The 26,243-nt window shown below is 46.1% G+C and overlaps 1 protein-coding gene across 12 annotated transcripts in view; it reads right to left on the bottom strand.

Moving 5' to 3' along the window:
- The window catches only part of ACACA (acetyl-CoA carboxylase alpha), a 318,142-nt gene that overhangs the window by 25,668 nt on the left and 266,231 nt on the right, over nt 1-26,243 (bottom strand). For all 12 annotated transcript variants that reach the window (XM_008271164.5, XM_008271159.5, XM_089317362.1 and 9 more), the window contains 6 exons: nt 20,726-20,869; nt 20,050-20,170; nt 15,567-15,663; nt 12,116-12,212; nt 9,495-9,630; nt 1,666-1,843 (listed from right to left, as the gene is read on the bottom strand). In XM_008271164.5, the coding sequence (XP_008269386.3) occupies nt 1,666-1,843; nt 9,495-9,630; nt 12,116-12,212; nt 15,567-15,663; nt 20,050-20,170; nt 20,726-20,869 (773 nt within the window). The remainder of the gene's footprint in view (nt 1-1,665; nt 1,844-9,494; nt 9,631-12,115; nt 12,213-15,566; nt 15,664-20,049; nt 20,171-20,725; nt 20,870-26,243) is intronic.

Genomic DNA, 26,243 nt, shown 5'->3' on the forward strand with positions numbered 1-26,243 from the left:
TAGAACCCGGTGTGCCGGTGCCGCAAGGCGGGGGATTAGCCTATTGAGCCACGGCGCCGGCCAACAAAACATTTTTAAGATAAGATTTTTTGTTTATTTGAAAGGTAGAGCTGAAAGAGAGAGACTGGTTTTCTACCCACTGGCTCACTTCCCAAATGGCTGCAATGGCTGGAGCTGGGCCAGGTCAACGTCAGGGACCCAAAACTCCATCTGGGTCTCCCACATGGGTGGCAGGTGCCCAAGCACTTGGGCTATCTCTCTGCTTTCCCAGGCGCATTGGCAGGGAGCTGGATCAAAAGCAGAGCAGCTGGGACTAGAGCCAGCACTCATATGGGAGGCTGTCATCGCAGGCAGTGGCTTAACCTGCCAAACCACAGTGCTGTCCCCTAAAACTTGTATATGGTAAAAATAAAAAACAAAAAACAAACAAAAAAAAACTATAGCTAACGTTTACTATGTGCACAATACTATTCTAAGTGCTTACCTGTAAACTCTCACAATCCTATGCTGAGTCTATATCCACTATGAGGGAGGGTACCATTATTATCCCCATTTTACAGAGGATAAAACTAAAACACAGGAAGTTAAGGGACTTGTCTGAATCTATCAAGTGTCAGAATGGAATTTGAAATTAGGAATTTGGAACAAGTTTGATTTCATAGTCAGCAGAGAGATCATCTCTAGTCTACTATCAGGTCAGAGTTTACCCTAGGACTTTTTTTTTTTTTTTTTTTTTTTGACAGGTAGAGTTGTAGACAGTGAGAGAGACAGAGAGAAAGGTCTTCCCTCCGTTGGTTCATTCCCCAAATGGCTGCTACGGCCGGTGCTGCGCCGATCTGAAGCCAGGAGCCAGGTGCTGGTCCCTAGCCTAGGACTTTAAAATACTAAACCCCTAAATATAAAATGCTAGCCCAGAGATTTGACAGCTTTTGAAGTAGAGCCCTGAATATTTTGAAAAAACATGACTAGATCAGAAATTTGCATGGGAAATTTCCAGGAAACATGATGTACAGTTTAGCGACCTAGGAGAGGGGCTGGTGCAGATCATAAAAGGATGCGGGCCTAGATCCATTTTACTGAGTTGTCCCAGGCCTCTCCTCCCAGTGCTGTTTTGGGTGTGGCACACCGTGTTCTCCAGCCTCTTGGAATGCCAGAGCAACACCCTGATGTCAAAGGAAGAAAGCAGCTTTGGTCTAGAAATTCAGAATGTGTGTGCTGTGCTACACCTCAGTGACCACCAGCCCACCCAGGGACATTAAGAACTGCTCCAAGTTTTCCCGCTGCGCACTGGGAGATGGCTTAAAACCCTACAATTCAGTCTTCCAGTCCAACTTGCTTTAAGCTCCCTCTTGCCACACACCTAACATAGTGGAACAGGTTTGTCTGATTAACAAATAGGCAGACTCTGAGCTTGGGGGCATCTGGAAGAGTACTTCATGGCAAAAGATGCTGGGATGGGGGGTTCCATTCAGAACGCCTGGCTCCAGCCTGGTTTCCCTCTCACGCCAGTAGAAGCTACTTAGGAATCCCATTTTTCCAACCTTGGAGTCCATTGGGAATGGACAGAATCAGAGCAAGTTCCCTGGGCTGTAATGTTCTTCAGGAGGAAGCCAACAGCCGGAGGGTCCCGAGAGGCAGTGACTGGAAATAAAGGAGGCACACTACCTGCTTTCTCTGTCGGCATACATCTCCATGTGCCGAGGGTTGATGGTGGGGTCGATCACCACCCAGGAGCCACCCCGCAGCTCGGCCTGGGGAGGAATGTAAACCATCACAGGCTGGGAGCACTCTCGCAAGCTGTCCACGATGTAAGCACCAAACTTCAGCACTTGATCGTACATATCTACAGAGAACCAGACACACTGGAAATCGTGAAACATGTCTTTCCCAAAGCAGTGCTTCCAAGGCTGGTCATACCAGGCATACACAGGAAATAATATTTGTACGGCACTCTGTGCCTCCAAGCAAGAGGCTCCTCATAGCTGGCTAGAGGGGATAGGTCTAGTGTTCAGCCGCTTCAGGTCCTGTTTGGCCACTGTGAAGACCTGTAGCCCACTCACGACTCCACAGGGTCTTCAAAAACACGAGAGAGCAAAAGAGAAGGCAGTGTCTTTCACAAGTGATAGCGTGCAAGCCCTCCAGCCTGCATATTCATTTTATATCCTCTCTGAATCTCTGTACCCAGGTCTCAGCACATTAATTCATACTTGCTCTACAATCGTCGAGTATTTTTCAAGTCAATATGTGATTTCTCCCACTACATTAAGTTTTCCGAAGGAAGGAACTCTTCTAGCTCTTTCCAATTCATCTCATGATACTTAGCATACAACGAATTCTTAAAATGCGCAGCTAATGGAAATAGATCCTCCAAGAATTTCATCTTCAAAATCTGGGTCTTTCATCTTTGTATCCCCAGTCCAGTGTCCAGTGCTGGAACACAACTACTGCTCAATAGGTACCTGTCGAATGAATGACTATCGCATACATACTTGGGAAAGAATACTGTGAGAGAGGAAAATAACTCCTTAACCATTCCATTTTTATAGTATTAATGAGAGAAGATGAAATACACATATAGGCAAAGCCACACAAACACATAAATGAAAGGAGCCATCTCTCCTCTCTGCTACAGAGTGCACTGTGCAATCCTCCTGAGGCCAGGTGCGGCCCAAGGGAAAAGACCCCTGGTGTGTAAATAAAGAGAGTCCTTGGAAAGCAGGATTAATGATTTATATCCCAACTTTTTACGAACTTCTTCCCATTTCCCAGGAAACTGAAGTCTAAACATTGCTCAAGTTTTAGGTTTATGATTCCAGGTATTTAACGGGTCCTTCAGTGCAGCCACACTGGATCCTTTCTGAACCCTACACAGAGAGGTTCAAATAAGTCCAAACCTTCCTATCAAAGACAGGATCACAATTTGGACTAAATCAATTTTGAAAATGCATGGCAAAGAAGCATTTTTCAGGAAGTTAAGGGCAAACCAATTAGAAACTGCTTTCACTGCACTAACTGGCAAATTAGTTTACCACTTTTTAAATGAGTGGCTCTATGAGGGCTGGGTGTTTGGCACAGCAGTTAAGACTCTGCTTGGGTCACCTGCATCCCTATGGTGCTTTCTGGTTTTGAGTCTTGGCTCTACTTTCAATTCCAGCTTCCCGTTAATATACACCTTGTGCAGTAGAAGATAGCTCAAGTACTTGGTCCCTGACACTCATGTGGGAGGCCTGGATTAAGTTCCAGGCTCTGGCTTCGACCTGGCCCAGCCCCAGCTGTTCTGCGCATTTGGGTAGTCAATCAGTGGATGGAAGATCTCTGTTTCCCTGCTTTTTAAATAAATAATTGATTTATTTTAAAACCGATTTATTTGCAGAGCTCACTGCGCGGCACCTGACTCTCTCTGCTGCTCTGACCTGGCTCATCAGTGAAGACTTCAGAGATTCCAAGTTGCCCCAGGAAACATTCCCTACTCTTCATGGAATGTGTATGGTCAGATACTCTGTATATATGATCAGAGCAAAGACATTTATTCCATTGGGAGGAAAGCAAAGACCAAAAAAATTTACTGCTAATTACACAACTGCTGTATGAAGAGCAGGAATAAAGGACTTTAAGCGCTTTACGCTAATTCTGTGGTTATGAAAATAATTGCTCAGTTCAAATTATTTTAACTAAATTAATTCTTTAGTGGATATTTCAACCAGTGCTACATAATAAAATAATTGTGTAATTAGCAGTACATTTTTTAGTGCTGCAAGAGTACAGTCTCAGAACAAGTAACAGAAAGGAGTGGCCTCCCATGGTAGCACATGCGAAGAAATGGAAGGCGTGGATCAAAGGAGAAAATGCCAGAATAGGAGAAAGCACAAGAAGTCGTTCTATCTGCATCCAGAGGTAGATGCAGACCAAGTGTCAGTCTCTTCACTTACTTATTAAATCTCTCCTGTCTACGACTAACAGATCCAACTTCCAAAAAGAAGGGTGAGACTTCATTTAAGATGAATTTTCATTCATTTAATTTAAAAAAATTTTGATTTCACGATCTACACAAATAGTTTGGAATGAAGAGGATTATGTGTGCACTTCGGGTTTCTGTGAAATACACTTTCTCTTTCACCATCATGGTTATCTTACTATGTAACAGGAACATAACACACACACACACACACACACACACACACACGGACCGATCATTTAACCATCCGAACACCATCTTTTTAAGAAAGACATATTTATTTATCTATTTTAGAGTCAGTTACAGAGAGGAGAGTGAGAGCAAGAGCAAGAATGAGAGAGAGATTGTCCATCCACTAGATGATCCCAAATGGCTGCAATGGCCAGGGATGGGCCAGACCGGAGCCAGGAGCCAGGAGCTTCTGGGCCTTCCTCCACTGACTTCCCAAGGAGCTGGATTGGAAGTGGAGCAGCCAGGACTTGAGCCAGTGTTCATATGGGATGCCAGCATCACAGGTGGTGGCTTTACCCATTCCTCCACAGTGCTGGCCCCAGAACATCCTCTTATTCAAATACTCAAGTGACAGGTGAATAAACTGAGGTTTATTAACTGAAAGTGACAGGGCTAAGATGCACACCCGGATCTTTCTCGTTCTAGAGCCCATTCTGGACTCATCGTTCTTGTTATCAGGAAAGAGCATGTGGCAGGGGTAATTTGCTTTCCAACAATTAATATAATAATGACTGAGTAAGATAAAAACCAGAAAACAGACATGAACAAACGATTACTGCTAAATGTTACCTGGGTTTGCTGTATGTTCATAAATGTCACAAACGGTACTGAGGACACCGCCAGCTGTGTCCTACCAGGGTTTCCATGTGATTACCAAGCAAATGTCTTTAGCCCCAAGACTGTGAGTGGAAAAGGGGCATTGACATTCACTACAGCTGACATGATTGAGACAGAAATAATATCTCCATCCAACCCGGAACACCAACAGAACCACAGTCCAACCATCAAAACACCCCCAAGGGACCGGAGCTGCAGTGCAGCAGGTTAAAGCCCCAGCCTGCAGCGCCAGCATCCCATACAGGTGCTGGTTTGAACCCCGGCTGCTCCTCTTCCAATCCAGCTCTCTGCTATGGCTGGGGAAAGCAGTAGAAGATGACCCAAGTCCTTGGGCCCTTGCACCTGCGTGGGAGACCCAGAAGAAGTTCCTGGCTCTTGGCTTTGGATCAGCTCAGCTCTGGCCATTATGGTCATTTGGGGAGTGAACCAGCGGAATGGAAGACCGCTCTCTCTCTCTGGCTCTAACTCTCTCTGTAACTCTGTCAAACGAATAAAATAAATCTTAAAAAACAAACAAACAAACAAAATACCCACACACCTCCAAAACAGTCCATCAAAACATAAACACACAAACTCTACAATCAACATGCTCACACTGCATTGCAGCTGCCCCAACCCACCCATTCTGAAAAGCAAGTTGCAACACGTGACAGCTATCTGACACACAACAGTCTGAAACCCCTTCATATGTAAGAAGCAGCAGCGGAGAGGGGATTCCCAAGGCTTTAGGTGAGAGGAATTTTAAAGCTAGGCATATGCTGATTGCCAGTTCTCAGGCCATGAGAAAACAAATGGAAATGGAGAATACTGATAGGTTTTTCACTAGAAAGGCAGGAGCCTAGAGTTTTCTAGCATTCTGGGCAAAGCACATCTGCATAAATAGTGATCACCTCAGCCTTTGTGGCTTATGCTCAGCGCCAGGCACCAACCCTGCCTAAGGCTTTCATTGTCGTACAACGAAGATGAAGTGTGGCAACCATTGTAGCAAGCAAGGGGGCAGGGTGGCAGAGTGTCGCCACAGTGCCTCACACTCTCAAGACTGGGAGGGATCTAACTGGTTAGTGGAGATTATCTGTTAGAAGCTGCAGGTAAACATCACACACACACACAAGCTGCATAGACAAAATGTTTCTTCTGAGTTCCTGATGGCCGGCTGACACCATGTTTCAACATGCAAGTAATCAGGGAGTTTAAAACAGACTTTCATTCGAGTTAAAGTTTTCAATAAATGTTCTTCTTTTATTGTTATTTATAACCTGTCCCAGGAAAAAATAATAAGTATAACATGAAAAGCCAACTGAGAGTGACCCTGTAGCACCAGCAGTGAGGCAGCTTAATATCACTGGGATTTGCATCCTATCAAGCTATTCACGCTGAGGCTGGGACCCTGGTGCTAATTTCTAGTAAATTTCACGCTTGATGTCTCCCTGTTGTGGGTCATTGCCGGTTCGTCTAAATAAACTGCTTCCAAATGGCTCTTCCATCTAAATATTCAGCCAGTTTTTATAATTTAATTTTGCATTATGCTGAATAGCCTTCCGGCCAGATAGAGCTCATTGGAAAAAAAGCACCAATACCATCTTGACATGCTTTTATTTATTTATTTATATTTTTACTGCTCGAATTAGACCTCCTAGGCCGACTAGTAAAGAGTTTTTTTTTTCCCTCCACTAATGTCAATTTTCAGCATAGCAAGAGCTGTCTCTAATCTTTTCCTACTCATTACACACAATTTTGGAGTCATTTTACCCACAGTGCAGTCGGCTCCTGGCTGTGTGTTTGTGTGCACTGAGGGATGGCATAATTGTTTATTTTCCCTCCCTGCATAATCCCCAGCCAGTATTGAAACCAAAACTGCAAACATCTCCCCAAGGGATGTGGAGAATGACAAGAGGCTCTCAGCTCAGGTCCCTTTACATGAGATAATGCGCAGGAAACATCCTGACCTGTATGTAAATACGAAAGGTCCTGTTCCCCTCCCTCCCGCTCTCACCCACATCTCCTTATGTGATCAGTGAACAGAGGCATCAGCACCAAAATTCAGACTCAGAACTGGCCCACGTCTGCACCTGAGCAGGGACGGGGAGGAAGGAATGGACAGTCAGGGCTTCACGGGTACAGAGACAATGAAAAAGTTTCGAGTGTAGTTAGTAGCAACGGTCACACATCTCTGTGAATGTAGTGGGTGCCACAGAATTGTACACGTACAAATGGGTAAAATGATAACTAGTATGTTCTGTCTATATTTTGCCATAATGTAAAAAAACTCCTTTCTGAAATCTTTTTATTTTTTATTTTTGACAGGCAGAGTGGACAGTGAGAGAGAGAGACAAAGAGAAAGGTCTTCCTTTGCCGTTGGTTCACCCTCCAATGGCTGCCGCGGCTGGCGCGCTGTGACCAGTGTACTGCACTGATCCGAAGCCAGGAGCCAGGTACTTATCCTGGTCTCCCATGGGGTGCAGGGCCCAAGTACTTGGGCCATCCTCCACTGCACTCCCTGGCCACAGCAGAGAGCTGGCCTGGAAGAGGGGCAACCGGGACAGAATCCGGCACCCCGACCAGGACTAGAACCCGGTGTGCTGGCACCACAAGGCATAGGATTAGCCTAGTGAGCTGCGGTGCTGGCCCCTTTCTGAAATCTTGAAATTTCTTTCACAGTAACCATGGCGATCCTTGAGGCAGAGGGGGAAGGGGATGGTAATGGCTCTCTCAGGACTCTGGACAGCTCTTGCAAGGATCTTCTAGCAGATCTGGTCACTGTGCCACAGGGAGCCAGACTGATCCATGCTCCCCATTCCCCACTCCTCTCCCAAATCTGCTCTGGTTTTTCACCTGAATCCTCTAGGGAAATTTATTTAACCAAAATCTCAGTTTATATAAAATGCAGAAAACACTACAGTTTGTTGTGATGGTTATGGCTATGCGTTTCTGGTGAAAAGAGCTCAACTCATCTTCATTGTTTTTCTTACTGTTACAGGGCTAGTGGCCAATTGAGCCTGACCCAAAACATGCAGCAGAATTGGAGGCTTTCCTAGAAGTGGAACTCTGGGAACTTGTGAACTCTGACCTTGTCGGGGGACTAGCCAGGCTCACTCCCAGGTGTGCCAGGAAATGGGCGTTCCCAGGCTCCCTGCAGTGCCGAGGAGAAACAGTCCTGAACCCTCTCCCAGGTCTGACATCAATGTTTCAGCCAGGGAACTTGGGACAGGCGGAACCTGATGCTAAATGAACTTCATATACATGAATGAAAGGGATTTCTGCTCACTCCCCACGTGCCCAACTTCCAGGAGGCATCCTCCTCTTCAACGCCAGTATCCCCTGGCATTTTGCTTCTGTGTTATGACTTCATCATTCCGCTCACAGCAATTTTCTTGACTCCTTTAAGTAACATCTGTTTGACTTATTTTCCCTGAAATGGCTAGCATAGTTCCTTGCACACAGGAACTGAAACAAAAACGTGTAGGATTGACCTACACATTCAAGCTAAATCCTCAATATCTCATGGGATTTCCAGGGAGTTATTATCTTGGTCAAAAAATAGTTCACCGCAATTTGCATGTATAGTCCAAGTTCTCCCCCAAGAAAGATGCACAGCTCAAAGCAAATACAGGCATAGGGAATTTTTTTTTTTTAACTTAAAAACTGAAGTATCAGCCTCATCTGTATTTTGCTACAGAGGCCTGGTCATCTGGGGGTCTTCCTTGCCAGGTAAGGGAAAACTGCTGACACGTCTCAATGCTTGACTGGCAATCTACAAAGGGCAGCTTCCCCGGGCTTTTCTCCTCACAGAGGCTAGTGGTGCTCCTGCCATCAAACACGTCTAGGTACACTATTGAGGCTTTCTGCTTCACATTCCACATACTCTTAGAAGTCTCTAATCATTCTCTTTACTCCGGCAGTACCAGCTCCTCCCTCCCTTCCATTTCCCTAACCCATTCTACCACTCTAGGATCCTGGGCTCTCCCCAGGTGAAGGGGAAGGTAGCTGACACTCAAGGGCACACTCTCGTGCCCTCAGGTGGAGTCTCTGGCCGCTGCAGAGAATTCACTGCTCTGAGACCAAGAGTCATGTCTCCTTTGGCTCTGCGCATGGAGGATTCTCAGTAAATGGTGATACTGGCTGCCTAATCACGAAGCAGTTCCCATGGTACGGAATACAGCCTTTGTAATGATGGTCTAATCTGCTGGAGCCTCAGGCCCAGGGCTGTTGTTGGATAATAATAAAACACAGCACAAGCTGCATGAGGAACAGCCTCTGGTACAGAGTTTGTTTTCTTGTGGTTGGTAAATGCTTATTTCAGTATCTATCTTGGGCACTGTAGAACCTTAGAGAGTAACCTCAGCAAAGAATAGGCCTAGAAAAGAGGGAGAGAGATAAGCACAATCATACTGCCCCAGGAACATCAGAATGGCCCAATGTTTAGCTGTGAAAGCTAAATCTATAACAGCAGCCCATCTAGATAACACGAGTAGATTATTCTGAAATTTTGTATGGAATTATAAAGCTTACTGTATGTTTCCATGCAAGCTATAACTCAGACTATAGTTCAGAGGGAACAGAATTCTCCAAAGCCTAGAGTGATGGGCTGGCAGGAAACCCACAGGCTGCCCTCTCTACTCTCCCTCCCTCCCACAGCCGCAGGGTGCCCAGAAATCAGTGGTGCCTCCCAGCCTTCCGCCAGGCTGATTACCTTTCATCCCACCAGAGAAGCCTCTCCAGTTGGCAAAGACCATCAGAGGCAGCCCTTCGCGGTTGAAGTCCTTGATGGCCTGATAGGTCTTAAATGCAGAGTCTGGAAACCAAACTTGGCCAGCTTGCTGTATTATCTGTTGCGGAAAGTCAAAGACAAGGACTCAATTAACAGCAGTCTGAGAGGGATCCCTCCAAAGTGAACTAGATTTTACTCATTGAAAACGGAAAACTCTAAATCAAGACAAGGGCAGGCATTTGGCCTGGAGGTCAAGACCCACACGTCCCACGTTGGAGTGCCTGGGTTCACCTCCAGGCTCTGGCTCCTGTCTCCAGGGTCTTGCTACTGCAGACCTTGGAAGGCAGCAGTGACGGCTCAAGTATTTGAGCTCCTGCCTGCATTGAGTTCCCAGCTCTAGGTTGGCTCAGCTCCAGTCACTGCGACCATTTGGGGAGTTCTGGGAACCAGTGCGTGGGGGCTCTCTCTCTCTGCCTCTCAAATAAAAAATAACAAGAGAGGAAGCCAAATAAACAAAAATTGTTATTCATCAAGAAGATCTCTTTGAAGTAGAAAAGCAGAAAGAATCCTGGATCTCTAACTTTATTAAATACTCCTCTTTTTAAATCCTGACACACAAGGGGCTGGCACTGTGGCATCACAGGTAAAGCCACTGCCTACAGGGCTGGCTCAAGCACCGGCTATTCTACTTCTGATCCAGCTCCCTGCTAATGTGCTTGCGAAAGCAGTGGAAAATGGTCCAAGTCCTTGGGCCCCAGCATCCATATGGAAGACCAGGAATAAGCTCCTGGCTCCTGGCCCAGTCCTGACCATTGCAGCCATAGGGGGAATGAATCAGCAGATGGACGCTCTCTTTCTCTCGCTCCCTCTTTCTCTCTCTGCCTCTGTCGCTCCTTTTCTGTAACTCTTTCAAATAAATAAATAAATCTTTAAAAAAACAACAAAAAAAATGAATCCTGACCCATCATTCTTCTTCAGTGTAAAAAGGGAAAACTGGTTGTTCCTACTGCAAGGACACAGTCTCAGGAACTCTTGTCCACACTTGACCAGAGCACCTTTAATTGACTCAGTTACATTACTCAAAGTGAGCCAACTGATCAGTCTCCAAGTCCTTTGCTTTCTCTGCTTAGTATAGTTTTTTTTTTTTTTTTTTCCCCTGTACTGTGGTTAATCAACAAATGCTAGATGTCACGCTGCTGGATAACTTCCTTGCCTTCACTTTCTTGATGATGTCAAGATGTGAAATGTAATCCATCTTTTTGGAAAAAGATAGGCTGTGGTGTTTATGCCTGGTGTCAGGACAGAGTGTGTTGTGAAATCTAGGTGCAGCTCTTCTACGCACATGCTCAAGGGCACCTGGGATCAATGCATTCTCAGGACTGATGCAGCTGCCTTCTGTAAGACCATCTCTTTGGGAATGGTTGACCATTTTCTAGCATTGATAAGATCACTATAGGGGTTGGCATTGTGGCATAACAGCTTAAGCCACCGTCTGCAATGGTGGCATCCCATCTGAGTACCTCTTCAAGTCTCAGATGCTCCACTTCCAACCAAGCTCCCTGCTAATGTGCAGTGGAAGATGGCCTGAGTGCTTGGGTCCCTGCTCATGTGTGGGAGACTCAGATGAAGTTGCAGGTGGAAAATCCTTTTTTCTATATATAATTGTGTCTTTCAAATCGATAAAAAAAAAAAAAAAAGACCACTGTAAAGACATACTCCATTTTTTAGGCAAAATTCAGCTTGCAGTCCATCTATAGATAGCTTAAAAGTAAGCACATGGGGCTGGCATTTGTGGTGCAGCGAGTTAAGTTGCCACTTATTACTCCAGTGTCCCATATGTGTGGTGGTTCAAGCCCCAGCTGCTCCACTTCTGATCCAGCTCCCTGATAATACACCTTGGAAAGTCGTATATGATGGCCCAGTGCTTGGGACCCTGCCCCCATGTAGGAGACCTGGATCAAAGTCCTTGCTTTGTCCTGCTCCAGCCCTGGCCACTGCAGCTATTTAGCAAGTAAAGCAGCAGGTGGAAGCGCGCACTCTCTCCAAGTCTTCCTCTCTGTCTGTACTCTGCCTTTCAAATAAATAAATCTCTTTTAAAAAATGAACACAAGATGATCAGAAATCATTTAAGGTTGCTGATACCCTTCTTTTTTTTTTTTTTTTTTTTTTGACAGACAGAGTGGACAGTGAGAGAGAGAGAGAGAGAGAGAGAAAGGTCTTCCTTTTTGCCGTTGGTTCACCCTCCAATGGCCGCCGCAGCTGATCCGAAGCCAGGAACCAGGTGCTTCTCCTGGTCTCCCATGTGGGTGCAGGGCCCAAGGACTTGGGCCATCCTCCACTGCCTTCCCAGGCCAGAGCAGAGAGCTGGCCGGGAAGAAGGGCAACCGGGACAGAATCTGGCGCTCTGACCGGGACTAGAACCCGGTGTGCTGGCGCCACAAGGCGGAGGATTAGCCTAGTGAGCTGTGGCGCTGGCTAATACCCTTCCTTCTAAAACAGGTGGTTTACAATGCTCCTGATATATCCATAGGCACTGCAGAAGAGAAACTCCAAGCACAAAGAAGCGCCAAGTACAAGTGCACAGTATACTTTTGGGGACCTACCTTGGCTTCAGAATCCAGGTTTGCAGGATCAGCTGGGATACTTAGTTCTACTGTTCGAGTTTCTACAGCGACTACTCCCACAGGTATTCCCCCTAGCCTGATAAAAAAAATAAGACACATAAGAACCTAGTTTATCTCAACAATGTAGCCAGATTATTTATTTTCCAATCCCACATCAAATCATGGAAAGAAAAACAGGAAGCACACACAGAAAGCAGGAGATCCAATTCCTTCTAAGGGGTGGCTGTGATCTGCTGACTGTAAATACAGCAGAAAACCACCCTCAGAATCACTCCTGGTCTGAAAGGTCCCAACACAGGATACACCCAAACCAGGGGTTCTACTGGGCGGGGGTGGGGAGGTGCTTTGGCATTTAGGCTCAACAGTGTAGCACACATACATACATACATCCTCCTACCTCTGTGTTTGATCTCTTTGGTGAAGACTGTAGGAAATGATCTGAAGGGCTGTAGGAACCTGAGACTTGCAGTATCTTTTAATGAGTGTTGGCCTTACTGGAATAGAGCTATAGTTTCCCAAGGAATGTAAATGATGTGGCTGCGGATTTGAGAGTACAGCAAATTTCTTCACTGGGTTTGTGGATGGGCCGTGCGTGGGTGCGTTATGATGAAAAACAGGTACCCAGAGTAGGGAAGTGACTAGAGGAGCCCTTGACCTTCTCTCTTTTTTTATTTTTTTATTTTATTTATTTATTTATTTATTTAGACAGGCAGAATGGACAGTAAGAGAGAGAGACAGAGAGAAAGGTCTTCCTTTGCCGTTAGTTCACCCTCCAATGGCCACCGTGGCCGGTGCGCTGCGGCCGGCTCACTGCACTGATCCGATGGCAGGAGCCAGGTACTTATCCTGGTCTCCCATGGGTTGCAGGGCCCAAGGACTTGGGCCATCCTCCACTGCACTCCCTGGCCACAGCAGAGAGCTGGCCTGGAAGAGGGGCAACCGGGACAGAATCCGGCGCCCCGACTGGGACTAGAACCCGGTGTGCCGGCGCCACTAGGTGGAGGATTAGCCTAGTGAGCCGCGATGCCGGCCGACCTTCTCTTTGACTGGAACACAGCAGCAGGACAGGGGCAATTTCAGGCAGTAGTCTTGGGAAAAACTTATATTGGAAGTATATACTGCATCTCAAAGCTATTTTACTTAAAAAAAAAAAAAAAAAAAAAGCTGTTCAGGCTCTCAAAGTCTCTGTTAAGTACCCTCCCAACTTGGCCCTCATCAAAACTTCCTAAGAAAAATCAGGAGGGAACGAGGAAGGGTGGGAAAGAGGAAGGGAGGAAGCAGGGGGAGACGGAAGGTATAGGGCGAGTCCTTTTTCTGGAAAATGTGATTTTCTTTCTTCAGTCTCTCAGCTTCATTCCTTGTTGGCTGGGATTTGGATGGGCTGTAGTCTCCATTCCCCACAGCATCCCCATAACGAACTTGCTATGAAGGATGGTCTTTGCTTGCTACACTGGCTCCTGGAAATGGATTCTTGTCATCACAAGAGGACTAACAGGACTGTGTGGAGACCACCCACCCCGTGTCATTTGCCTGCACTGAATCAGAATCGAAAGCCCTCCAGACAACCAGACAACGAGCAGGAGGTACACAGGAGAGTTTAGAAATATTTCTGTTCACAATGATTAACAATCCAACTGGAAACTTGTAATTGCAAAAGCCACCCTAAATCGGTAACTTATAACTTATATATTAGGGCCCATGTGACCTAATAAAGAACATCTTTATCCGAGTATTACAGTTATTTATTGAACTTGAAAACAGCTCAGAACAACTTCTGTTTTCTATTATACTTCATATAAATTTTATCAGGCCAGCACATGAAGATGCTACATCTTGTTTTATAGTGTGTCCCTGGACAAGGTGCCATGGAATAATAAAAGACAATTTACAGCCAATAGCACACATATTCCAAACATACATACCAAAGATGAGTTTTGGCAGCACTTACAGTAACAATCCCAGAAGAATACCTTTATATTTATTTCTTGAAATACCATTGCTTTTGAAGGAAGCTAGTTCCATTTGTGTTTTATATACTTGTGAGCATGTGTATGTTTTAGAGCAAGAAGCCCAGAACTCATCAGATGGAAAGAAAGGAAGAAGTCACGGTGAGCGTTGCAATAAACAATGGCAAAACTAACCAAAGCCAAGCTTGACTGATCTTGGTTGCAGAACAATCCCTATTCTTCCAATCATAAGTGTAAAACATTATTCTCTTATTTCCCCTAGGAGGATCTTAAGGACCTTAACAAAGGCTTGGCTTTGTGAGGCTTAAAATTTGACATGCTTTTTTACAGACAGGGAAACTGCAGCAGAATAGATAAGAGACAAATTCTCAAAAATGTTGGTCTCGGTGTGAAACGGAAGACTCAAAGACCAGCTTGTAGGCCCTGAGTAGGAGGACTCTAGCTCTAGTGCATCCCTCGCCCCCACCTCCCCAGTGGGCATCTTCCCAGGTGCAAAGAATGAGGCTCCCATTCAGAGTCACCGCAGAGGCCCCTGTCTGAGGGATTTGCCATCCCATGGCTTCTTGTCACTGGCAGCACGGGGAGTGCTGACCTGCTGTTCTGAGAGAACCACAAAGCCTAGAATTATTTCCAAGGCTAGAATCTAAATCTCAACCCAACGTGGCATGTTTGAGAATCTTGAGCAGGTGCCACTTTTCATGAGATAAGGGAAACCGATTGCCCCCGAGAGGAAGGTGAGCTCCAGATGCAGGCCCCTTAGGCAGCGCGCCTCTGCGGTGCTGAGCTAGATTAAGATCGGCCTTGGCAGGTGCTCGTTACAGCAAGCACTACAGATTACTGCGCGCAGAGCTGGCTGTTGAGTGAAGCACTTCTTAGAGCGGGTATTAAAATTTAATAGAAACTTCAATTTCCCACTTGAAAATATGGGTATCCCAGCAACCTATTCCAGTTTATTCAGGTAAACTTTTTTTCCCCTTTGGTAATTTTCAAATCTGATTATAATCCAATATAGTATATTTGTCACTTAAATAATCTTGACGCCTTCAAAGAACTTCTCTCAGGTTACACAGAGAACGGATGAGTGTCTGACTGACTTGGCAGCTACTCCTGAGGGAAAGTGGTCTTCAGGGGGAGGGAAGTCACTGAGGGGCAATGGCTATTGTAGCTGGGCTTTGTGGCCCCCGGATGGCTTGTCCTGCAGCATTATAAAAAGGAAATACTGTCACAACCAGCCTTCAGATTAAAGGCACACTGAAGTGATACACTTAACGATTCCTGGGAACCAGTGGTCCAATCATGCTGCCTTGGGCCTGGCTATGATCCAATATTCTCAGGAAGTTCAGATAAGCAGAGCATGATTGGTTAAAAACAAAAACAAAAACAAATTCTACACAGTACTGGCCCTTTCCTCTCTTATTTTTAGTTGGGAGGAAAAAGTGGTTTGGAAACAAAAGAGCTCCTACCTGGCTCTACCAACCACCACGGTCTGTGCCCAGGGCTGCATAATCTCCGAGAACGATCCGTAGTCAAAAAATCCACTCAACCACTGACCTTTCTGGGCTACAGAGGGAAAAGAGGCAAAACAAAGAGAAAATAATGACATTCAATCCACTGACAATGCACTGGAACTGACGAATCTAAGGTGGGATTTGGGGGATTGTTTTGGGGAATTTGTTGTTTCTAACCATATTATAATGGATGGAAGCATTAGGCAGCCGAATGTTCATCTGCCTTCAGACATCATCTCCTATTTCAATTGCTAGTCTGCATAAAAAGAATCATTTATCAGCAAAAGCATCATTTATTGTTAAACGAAGGGGTTCAGCTAGCAGAGAGTGTGCATGCTTTTAAATAAATAACTTGGCTTTTTTCAAGACACTACAAACATTTGTCAAATGGCAGCCAAGTCATTAAAATGTTTTCAAAATGTCTATTTCTATTTTAAAACTTGCCTTACAATTTTGTTTGATTCCACTGATTTTCTTTTAATGGAAATCTGAAGACAGGCAAACAGGAAGTAAGTACCAGTGGTTGGATGAGGACCCAAGTTTGGGGGAAAGTAGAGAGACTTGTCTTTTCTGCTAGAAAGGCAACGCGATAGATTCACTTTATTTACGGCCGACAAAGGACAATCCTTCTACAAGAAAGCGCTGTGGCAGGTAGCAAAAATACGATGGTTAAAATGCACACACCTAATGCCATTAACCTCTGCTGCACACAGGATTTCCTTCACTGGTGAGACACTTGACTTTCAGCATCTTAGTTTAAGGAAAAAAACTTCTGTTCCACAGGTATGAATGTTTGATCAAGGCCGCATAAAAGCTTCTGCAAATAACTGTTTCCCACTTTGCCCTCTCTTGCTCATGGTTTCTCAGTGATTCTTCTAATTTGAAAATGGCCCTCCACCCCCTAAAAACCCAAGTCCAAAACCAATTAAAAGTGGAGATCTGAGCAAGCTAACCTCTGCTGACTTAAACAGGATGGAGAGTGTTTTATCAAGACTAAACTTGTAATTACTGTGTTCTACATTCCTTGCCTCTATGGCCCCAGTGTAAAATGTGATCATCCATTTCAAAATTATCTCTCTATCGTGAGCCCAAAGCCGATCGTTTAGATTCCGGTCTCGTGTTGGGCGTCAGTTTGAAGAATATCACAGCACTATCTCCTCTAATAAATGACTTTAACTTTTCACCTAGAAGATATCTGCTTTAACTTATCACAGGGAATCATCTGCTTTCTTTAACGCTTCCACTAAATTAAAATCTGAAGTCACTCGATTTGGGAGCAAGTGTTAGCTGCACATAGACAGCAGGATGAATTACTAGGGAGTCAATGAAAAAAATATTATCCAAAAAAACCAGAAAACTTAGTTTATCACAAATTCCATTTTATTCTGTGGACCTCGTTAATAATGGCTGGGATAAGGCCCACCCCCCACATATGCTTTTGGTCATCCCATTAAAGTAAAGCTGAAACTTTGATGAAGGTTCTAACCCAAATTTCTAAGTCCATCAGGAAAATGAAATTTTAACTTTATATGCTCAGGTCACTTTATGATTCTTATTTCAGTAACAATGATTTGGAAGTACAGAATTTCTTTCTTTTTTTCTTCTTCTTCTTCCTCTTTTTTTTTTTTTTTTTTTTTTTTTTTTTTGACAGGCAGAGTGGATAGTGAGAGAGAGAGAGACAAAGAGAAAGGTCTTCCTTTTGCCGTTGGGTCACCCTCCAATGGCCGCCACGGCTGGCGCGCTGTGGCCGGCGCACCGCGCTGATCCGAAGGCAGGAGCCAGGTGCTTCTCCTGGTCTCCCATGCGGGTGCAGGGCCCAAGCACTTGGGCCATCCTCCACTGCCTTCCAGGGCCACAGCAGAGAGCTGGCCTGGAAGAGGGGCAACCGGGAAAGAATCCGGCACCCCGACCGGGACTAGAACCCGGTGTGCCGGTGCCACAAGGCGGAGGATTAGCCTAGTGAGCCGCGGCGCCGGCCTGGCACAGCATTTTTATTATAATCATGGGTATAAAAATAAGAGGAAAGGGCTGGCGCTGTGGCGCAGTGGGTTAACGCTCTGGCCGGAAGCGCTAGCATCCCATATGGGCGCCGGTTTGAGACCTGGTTGCTCCACTTCCAATCCAGCTCTCTACTATGGCCTGGGAAAGCAGTAGAAGATGGCCCAAGTCCTTGGGCCCCTGCACCCATGTGGAAGACCCGGTAGAAGCTCCTGGCTCTTGATCGGCACAGCTCTGGCCGTTGCGGCCAATTGGGGAGTGAACCATTGGATGGAAGACCTCTCTCTTTCTCTCTCCTCTCTCTGTGTAACTCTGACTTTCAAATAAATAAATAAATATTAAAAAAAATAAAAGGAGGGGAATTACCAAGGTGACTTAAGAAAAAACTAGTTTTACTACTATTAACAAGAAAAAGCACTGATGACAAGTGGTAAAATTACAAATTAAAGCTGACATTCCACGATGATTTTTCCACAATATTTACACTTACTCTTCAGACAAATCTCTCAACTTCTCTGAATCTGTAAAATGGTGGTCTCTCTACCACCGAGAGGCAGCAAAAGTCAAATAAGAGAATGTATATGGGGATGCTCCACATTCCCATCTGCCTTAGAGTACATTCCCACAAAGGTTTATTTTGAAATTTTTAAAGATTTATTTATTTTACTTGAAAGGCAGATATAGGGAGAAACAGAGAGAGACAGAGAGACAGAGATCTTCTGTCCAAGAGTTCATTCCCCATTTAGACACAACAGCTAGAACTGGACTAGGCTGAAACAAGCAAGTCAGGAACTCCATCCTGATCTCCTCTGTGGGTGCAGGGGCCTAAGTAATTGGGCCATACTCCACTGCCTTCTCAGGCGCATTAGCAGGAAGCTGGATCAGAAAGGGAACAGCCTGGACTCGAACTGGCGCTTGCATGGGACACCAGCACTGCAAGTGGGGCTTAACCTGCTGCACGACAATGCCAGGCATCTTTCCTATGAAGACTTCTTTCTCCTTCAGCAAATCACAGCTCCTTTTAAATTTAATGAAATATCTTCTACAATCCTTTCTTCTTTTAAATACAGACATTATGGAAAGTTACAATAAACATGCAAAGAAGACTACTTCCTCACACAACTTTAAAAGTAGATTCTGGGTCAGTGCTGTGGTGTAATAGGTAAAGCCACTGCCTGCAGTGCCAGCATCCCATATGGGCACTGGTTTGAGTCCTGGCTGCTCCACTTCCTATTCATCTCTCTGCCATGGCCTATAAAAGCAGTGGAACATGGCCTTGGGCCTCTCCACCCGCCTGGGAGACCTGGAGGAATCTCCTGACTCCTGGCTTTGGATCAGCCCATTGCAGCCATTTGGGAAGTGAACCAGCAGATGGAAGACTTCTTTCTCTCTCTGCCTCTGCCTCTCTAATAAAAAAATAAATCTTAAAAAAGAAAATAAGATGGCCGAAGTGCTTGGATCCCGATACCCATGAGGGAGACTCAGAAGAAGCTCCTGGTCTTCGGTCTGGCCCATCCTGGCCATTGCAGCCATTTGGGGAGTGAACTAGTAGATGGAAGATATCTCTTTCTCTGCCTCTCCCTCTCTGTAATTTTCAAAAAAAAAAAAAAAAAAGGAAAATAAAAAAGATTCAAATTCAAAACATGGCAGGGGTGTTCCAGGCTTCCCAAAAGAGAACCCTGGAAAGTAGGGTGTGTGAGAACAGCCCAATGGACTGACAATGAGAGCATTCATTTGCCTCCAGAGTTACCTCTTTTTTTCTGTTACTAAGTTAGGCACAAATCAGTCAGAGGGGCATATCAGATAAGCCTGGAGGGAGGACTTGTTCTCTATACATTTATAAAATCGTAAAGCTGTGGACACTCTTCATGAATGAACGATTTCACAAAGCAGCCTTACATGATGACTGAGGCCAGCACTGATAGCTATCAGCAGTACGGCAGGGAAAGCAGGACACCTGCCGGGCAGGTGCTCAGCCACAGCGGAGCGCAGTCGCTCTTCATTCAAGGGTCCCGAGGACCTCTTCTACAACTGGCCGGCTCCATCTCTGCTTGTTTATAGGGACTAGATGGTTTGAGATTCTGGTCCTATATGTAATCCTGTGATTTTATGGCTTTGATTTAACTGTTTTAAGGTCTCTGAACCCATTAAGTCATAAGCGCTTTAAAATCAGAATAAAGAGAAGAAATGTGTTAGTGGCTGCACCACTTATAACCCACTGGCTGATTTGTAAATCTCATTTATTTTTCATTTGTTCACGAGGGGTTTCCCACCTGTTTCTTCAGAGTTATTTTTCAGCGCTTTCTCATTTCGAGGTACTCAGCTCTGTGTTCCAATTCATATGCTGTTGTGCAGGCAATGCACAGTGATACAAAGGGAGACTAAAAAAAAATTCTGTTTGAGAGCTGGGCTACCACGAGGTCCTCAAACACATACGTACTTGGGTGAGGGCGGCCTGCCAGCATCCATCGAGGGTCATATGGAGCCTTTGTGGGGACAAACTCGATGATTCTATCTATAGGATCCTTGGAGCTCAGGAGGGGAACTGAACTTTGCACACTCTGAAAGGAGACAGAGAAAGTAATAAATGAACAACTGTCACATACTCGAACTTGACAACAATACCTGGGGACAAGGAAGCCAGGGTCCATGTGCACAGTAACACCCACTGGTCCCCATCATCACCCCGAGTACATATATGTGCCAAGCCCCAGGCAACACATATGGGCCTCCAATCTCCTTTAGGGGCCTGGCACAAAAGGGGTACACTTTGATTCTTAATTTTGGGGTACCATGCTGTCTAGGAAGCTCCCCAGAGGTATTACAAAGGGGAACATCCATGGGGCAGAGAAAGCCTCCCACACTGGCATCTGAGCCCAGGCAGGCTATGAAGACTTCCGTGGCAGGGAAACATTAAAAAAGGGCCTCAGGAAATCCAGCTGCATCTTTGAGGTGGAAAAAGATGGCTTTTACGGGAAAGAGAAATTGACAGCTTTCAGGGGAACAGCTCATAAAAAAATTCTTCTATCATAGCAAGACCTCAAACAGCAAGTGTGTGGAGTGTGGTGGAGGTGACGTGTCCTGCGGCTCGGTCAGTGTGGGGAGAAAGGGCTTACCTTGGGCATGTAGGACAGCCAGTGCAGGACAGTGAACACCCCTTCAAAGTCATCACACACGGTGCTGTGGGTCACCCCGTTGTTGTGCATGATCTGGATGCCCCCGAGCTGGTTATTGGAGGTGTACACTTCCCGCCCGAGGACCTAGAGAAATGAGCAAGAGAAAAGGCGTTTGCCTCTACAGAAATCAAGGCACAGTCTGTTTCAGAATTCTCACTAAAATGGGCTCTTTTTCCCATAAGAGATTCCAGCCTCTGTGGGTTTTTCGAAGGGGCTAGCTCCTTAAAAAAAGAAAAGAGCAGTTTTCAGCAGTCACCTATATGGTTGCAATTTAAAGAGCACAGACAGAGTGCCATCTCCACTCTGACCTGAGGCTGCGGGGTGGGGGGTGCTGCAGGGGAGCCTGAGGCTGGGTTACAGCATCACTGAAGGTCGGGCAGAACTGTTTTGCATACATACAAAAAAGGTAACCTGCCTGCCTTTCTACAGCCTTTGCTGACCAGTCTCAGCTGAAGAAACCCTAGGGAGGTTTGGGCTCCTCTTTTATTTATTTTTTTACAGAACCTTTTTTTCTTATATTTGATTTTTAAAGCTGCTGTCCACACACAAACCCCAGTTCCAGTGAAATCCTAAAGCAACTCGTGACACAACCACAAAGCCCGGAGTCTCAGGTCCTCTTTGTATGCTGGGTGCCCACCGAGCTGTGATTTATACCCAAGCCGGCCTCCCCTCAGCCTTCCCTCCTAAGCCTGGAGGCAATTCAGGGCCTCTCCTGATTCCTGGGGCGCCCCTGGAGGAGCTTAACCCTTGTAAGGTCAGAGAGCACCTGCCATGGGAAACCACAAAGTTTCCTTTGAAGGAGAAAAATGAGCAAACAATACTCTTGGACTTGGAAACTGCACGGTTTCTTTTTCCCTGGAAGATGGGTTAATCATCCTTCCAGGGAGGGAGCTTTCTGAGCCGGCAGATGGGAGCTGGGCCGCCTGATCACTGACTACGCGAACCGCTGAGTGTGTGGTAATTGCCAGTCATCTGGGGTAGCCCTGGAGAGCTCTCAACGGCTGCAGAGCGCTTACTGGGTTTTACCTTCACTTGTCCCCTCTCCCCTCCGCCTCTAAAAAATAATGACAACACAAAATTTCTTCCTTAGTAACTTCTATTCATTTCCAGTCTCTGGAGAGAACTTGATAAATTAAGGGCCAGTAAAGTCTACCTGGATATTCCTGTTATGCCCCTTCTCATTAGGGGCTCTGAGAGGCTTCCCTGCGTGCTGGGTGAGCCCCTACATCAAGGCCCTCCCTCCGAGGGCTGAAGAACTCGCCTCGCTGTGACCCAGCTGGCCTTGGCTCCATTCACCTTCAGCTAGGAAGGGCATAAGGGACTGTTCTGAAAAGGGCTCTGGAAAGCCAAACTGCTCCCAGATTACTGCTCTCCTTGATACGGCCGGCCGTGCAGGGAACAAGCCTCTCTGTGCAGCCCCAAGCTGGGCAACACGCTGGCAGCTCCTTTGAAGGGGCCCCACGAACAGGGAGACCGTGTCCGACCACTGGGCTCCCATCCTCCTCCCGGGCCGTCTTTAATCTCAGCCCCGGCGCTGCGGCTCCTTTCTCATTCTCCTGCTGTCTGTTTCCATTTGCCCTCTCTCTGACTGATACACTGATCTCTCGGTCACTCGGCTTTCTGCTCCACTGAGTCCATATTACTAATAACACCTCCGCCACGGCCAGTTTACCTCATGAAGGCAGGAGCACATCATTACAAAATAAACTCATAACTTTGACATTCTAGCAAATACACGCCGTTTGTTATTTTTATGGCTTTAGTCTTTCTAACAGGCAGAGGGCATTACATACCTGTTTCATTTATATCTTGAAATGTGTGCACACGTGCACACTTGCACATGCATCAGGAAACAAAACAGAACACAAAAACCACACCAAACCAAACCGCTAGTGCAGGAGGCTGCTGGGGGAGCCTGGTGGAGGCAGAAGCCCTGTCACTCAGGAGGCCATGCTCTGATCTGGCTCTGGTTTTATGGTCGTCATAAACCCGATGGCCCACAACTGGTCCTTCTGGGACAGGCTGCCTCTCTGCTAGAAGTCATTCAGTGTGATCAGCAGTATTTCTAATTATTAAAATAAAAGTGGAACGGGGGAAAAGGAATAAAGAGGAGACACCGTGCTGACCCTGAATGTCTGGTGTTCACAACCTACAAGAGCCACGTCCTCGCTGCTGCTCAGAAGCATGGGCTGGGGCCACTTTCTACTTGGTGACACCCTCCTCTTTCCTTTCTCTAGTGCTTGATAATGTCCAACCACTTCGAATCGGACGCATCTACAAAGCTAGTAAGGAACCGATGATGGATCCTGCTCAGCAGAGAGGGACTGAAGAGAACCCACAGCTGCTTCCTTAGCTGTTAAATACACCTTGCTGAGACGGGCGGGTGGTGCAGCGGGTTAGCTGCCACTTGAGACGCACACATCCCATCTCAGAGTGGCTGAGTTTGAGTCCTGGCTGCTCTGTGCTTCCAATCCAGCTTTCTGCTAATATGTCTGGGAGGCAGCAGATCATGGCCCTGGCACTTGGGATTCTGCCACCCACATGGGAGACCGGGATGGAGCTCCTGGCTCCTGGCTCCAGCCTGGCCCAGTTCTGGCGATGTGGGCATTTTGAGAGTGAAGTAGAGGATGGAAGATCTCGCCTTCACTATTACTCTTTCAAATAAACAAATAAATCTTAAACAAAAAAACAACCGCAGTCAGATGTCTTGGCCTCCTCTTCAAAGAGGAAGACAGCATCTGGAACCAGGACACCACGAGAAGTGCTCTGCCTCTGAACATTCTGCCCTGTATTTTCACAAAATCATGGGAGAGAAACTCGAAAAGGCAAGAGTTCAGTAACTTAGCACATATTCCCTTCATAACCTAAGCTCAGGTTCTAAGGCTGTGGCATTTCTCTTTCTTCTCGGGGTTCAGAAAACATCTAACCAGGGCTTCCCACGTGAGAAGATTCATTTAATTAGGAAATTAATAAGAAAAAAAATCTACATGATATACTTGTGGATTACCCAAACCATTCTCTCTGACCAGTCTCATCTTGGGAGATGGGGGGTGAGGTGGGGATGAACACAGAAACTAAACCTGCGGCCCCACTAGCCATAAACAAATGCTAACAATCACAGCTACTTATCAATCAGGGAAGAGAAAGCAGTACCCTCCAGTTCATCTTCAATGACCGAGTGTTTATGGTATGCACCAGCAGAATGAGGTGCACACAATGGCTCCTGATTTATAGAGGCTGTTGCTGACTCAAGTGGTTTTAATGATTTTAGAATACTTCACAACAAAAGCTTCAACCAAGGTAGCAGAATCAGGGCTAAGACAAAATCCATTCCCCAAGATGATCACACTGCAACACTTACACAAACCCCAACCAGCATCAAGGAAGACGCAAACGGCTCACACACACACAGAAGTGCTGTTTTTACTCGATACGTTGCCCTGCCAACCTCTTGCAGGAAAAGTTGGGGTAAACAACCCCCAATGACAGAATATTTCCATCAAGCAGGTCAGCTTCCCCTTCAATCTTTTAAACTCTGATGCACGCATGTCTCAAAGAGTCGAGTTGCTTGCCGTGTTCCAGTTCCCAAATTATTCCCCTCACAAAATGTGATGCACACTTCTAACTTATCTGCCTAACAAGCATCAAGCAGCACTGACACAGAGGAGCCACTGCAACACTGGTGACACTCCTGGGCCCCACCTGACTGCCCTCCAAGTCTAGGCGGAGAAGCAGCCCCAGGAAGTATAAGGAGCAGGCATACTGCTGGGGGGGCCCACCCTGGCAGAATGGAGTGAGGGCAGAAGCTGTGAGGACACAGGATCTTACCCCCTCTCAATATAAATGGAAGTCCCCTCCAGAACTCCCTTCATTGTAGTGGACAGACCTGAGAATTAAGGGAGCTGCATAAAAACTTGTGATTAGCAGAGACCCAGCTGCTAGAGCGCCCCCCCCCATGCTACCCAGCCTTTGGAAAACACCAAAATGCCTAGGAAGTACAGATGAATGCAGTCACACATGCACGCGGAGGCCTCTGCTGCTGGGGCCGCTTATCTGGAGATGCTGCAGACGGCTCGGGTGTAGCACAGCTGACAGGCAATGAAAACAGTCTAATGTACCGCCTGCTCTCTCCTTTAAATCCCTTTTTGGAGATCAAGATAAACACGTTCTTCCTTTCCCCAGTGCTCCAGACGTTTGACTGAAGTGGCAGAGCATTGTGAGGTTTTGTGCAAATGCAATCACTATGTAACACTGAATGAGTACAGTATTTACTTGTCAGGATATTTGTCAGCACAGACGTGGAGATTTCCAAGTTGCACAGATGCAACTTAGTTCAATTTTTTAAAAACATGCTTTTGTCCTGATACACACTTTATGTTGGGGACCCTTAGACACGTACACAAATATTTGCAATCATGTGCTGAAGATGCGAAAAATAATGATGCATATCAATGATGGAATAAAAAAGTGAAATCTGCCACCGCTTCCTCCCTGCTTCCAGACAGTCCTCAGTGGGTCAGAGCATCTTCTATTTAAAGAAGCAGGGAGGACAAAATTCCTCCTGCATCCAAGAATTAGGCTACACAGGCTGAGCCCTCATTGCAATGCTTTTCTCATTAGGGTATTTCCATTCTCAAGAGGATCTGAGGAGGCGTTTTGTAAATTCACGGAGCAATCGTCATCACTGGGCTTCATCCGTGATTCTAGACACTAAAGTCACTCTGGGATCTGGTGAGGTATTGATAAAGCTTTGGCTAAAGCGACAGAGGGAGGAGAAAGAACAATGGGTGCAGGAAAAAGTGGCAAAACAGGGACAAAAGAGAGGAGGATGGATGATAGAGGGGCGGGGGTGAGAGAAGAGAGGAAGGGCAAGGAAAACCTGTAATAGCTCATCCACTCCTTCCTGACCTTAGAAGACTACATTTTTAAAAGCTGACAAGTAATTCAATCTCCAATTAACAATTTTAAGTGGTGCAGCACATATCACTGTGTAAATGTTTCTCCAGAAATATATCCAAGGGTGAATAGAATTAAATCTCTAGTGAGACAGGACCAGAGTAGGTGGGTGTTCTTAATACACAGTCGCAGGGTGACAACTTCTCCCCACTGTTATGGCCCCTCCCGTGACTGGCAGACGGGAGTGCTGGTAGACTACTATGTCTGGAGTAGGGAACGGGCTCGGTGATTTTCCACTCCCGGAGAAGGGACAGGCCTCTGACTTGAGCCACAGCTGAATTCAAGGCCATCCACTATAAGATCAAAAATCTCTCTATACATGGCAAATTATGAAGTGATGAGGTTTCCTGAAGGATCAACTGGGGCAAAGGGACTGTGTTATAGTGACAGGAAAGAGAAGCTGACCAAAGGACACTGAGAGGCAGGCCGGAAACAGCACGGGAACACCTGTTTACTGAATTGGAGGGCGAAGGAGGGCTCACTGGACAACAGAGGAATGAGC

The sequence above is a fragment of the Oryctolagus cuniculus genome, chromosome 17, assembly GCF_051225735.1.
Source record: "Oryctolagus cuniculus isolate XC-2025 breed Fujian yellow rabbit chromosome 17, ASM5122573v1, whole genome shotgun sequence".
Lineage (NCBI taxonomy): Eukaryota > Metazoa > Chordata > Mammalia > Lagomorpha > Leporidae > Oryctolagus > Oryctolagus cuniculus.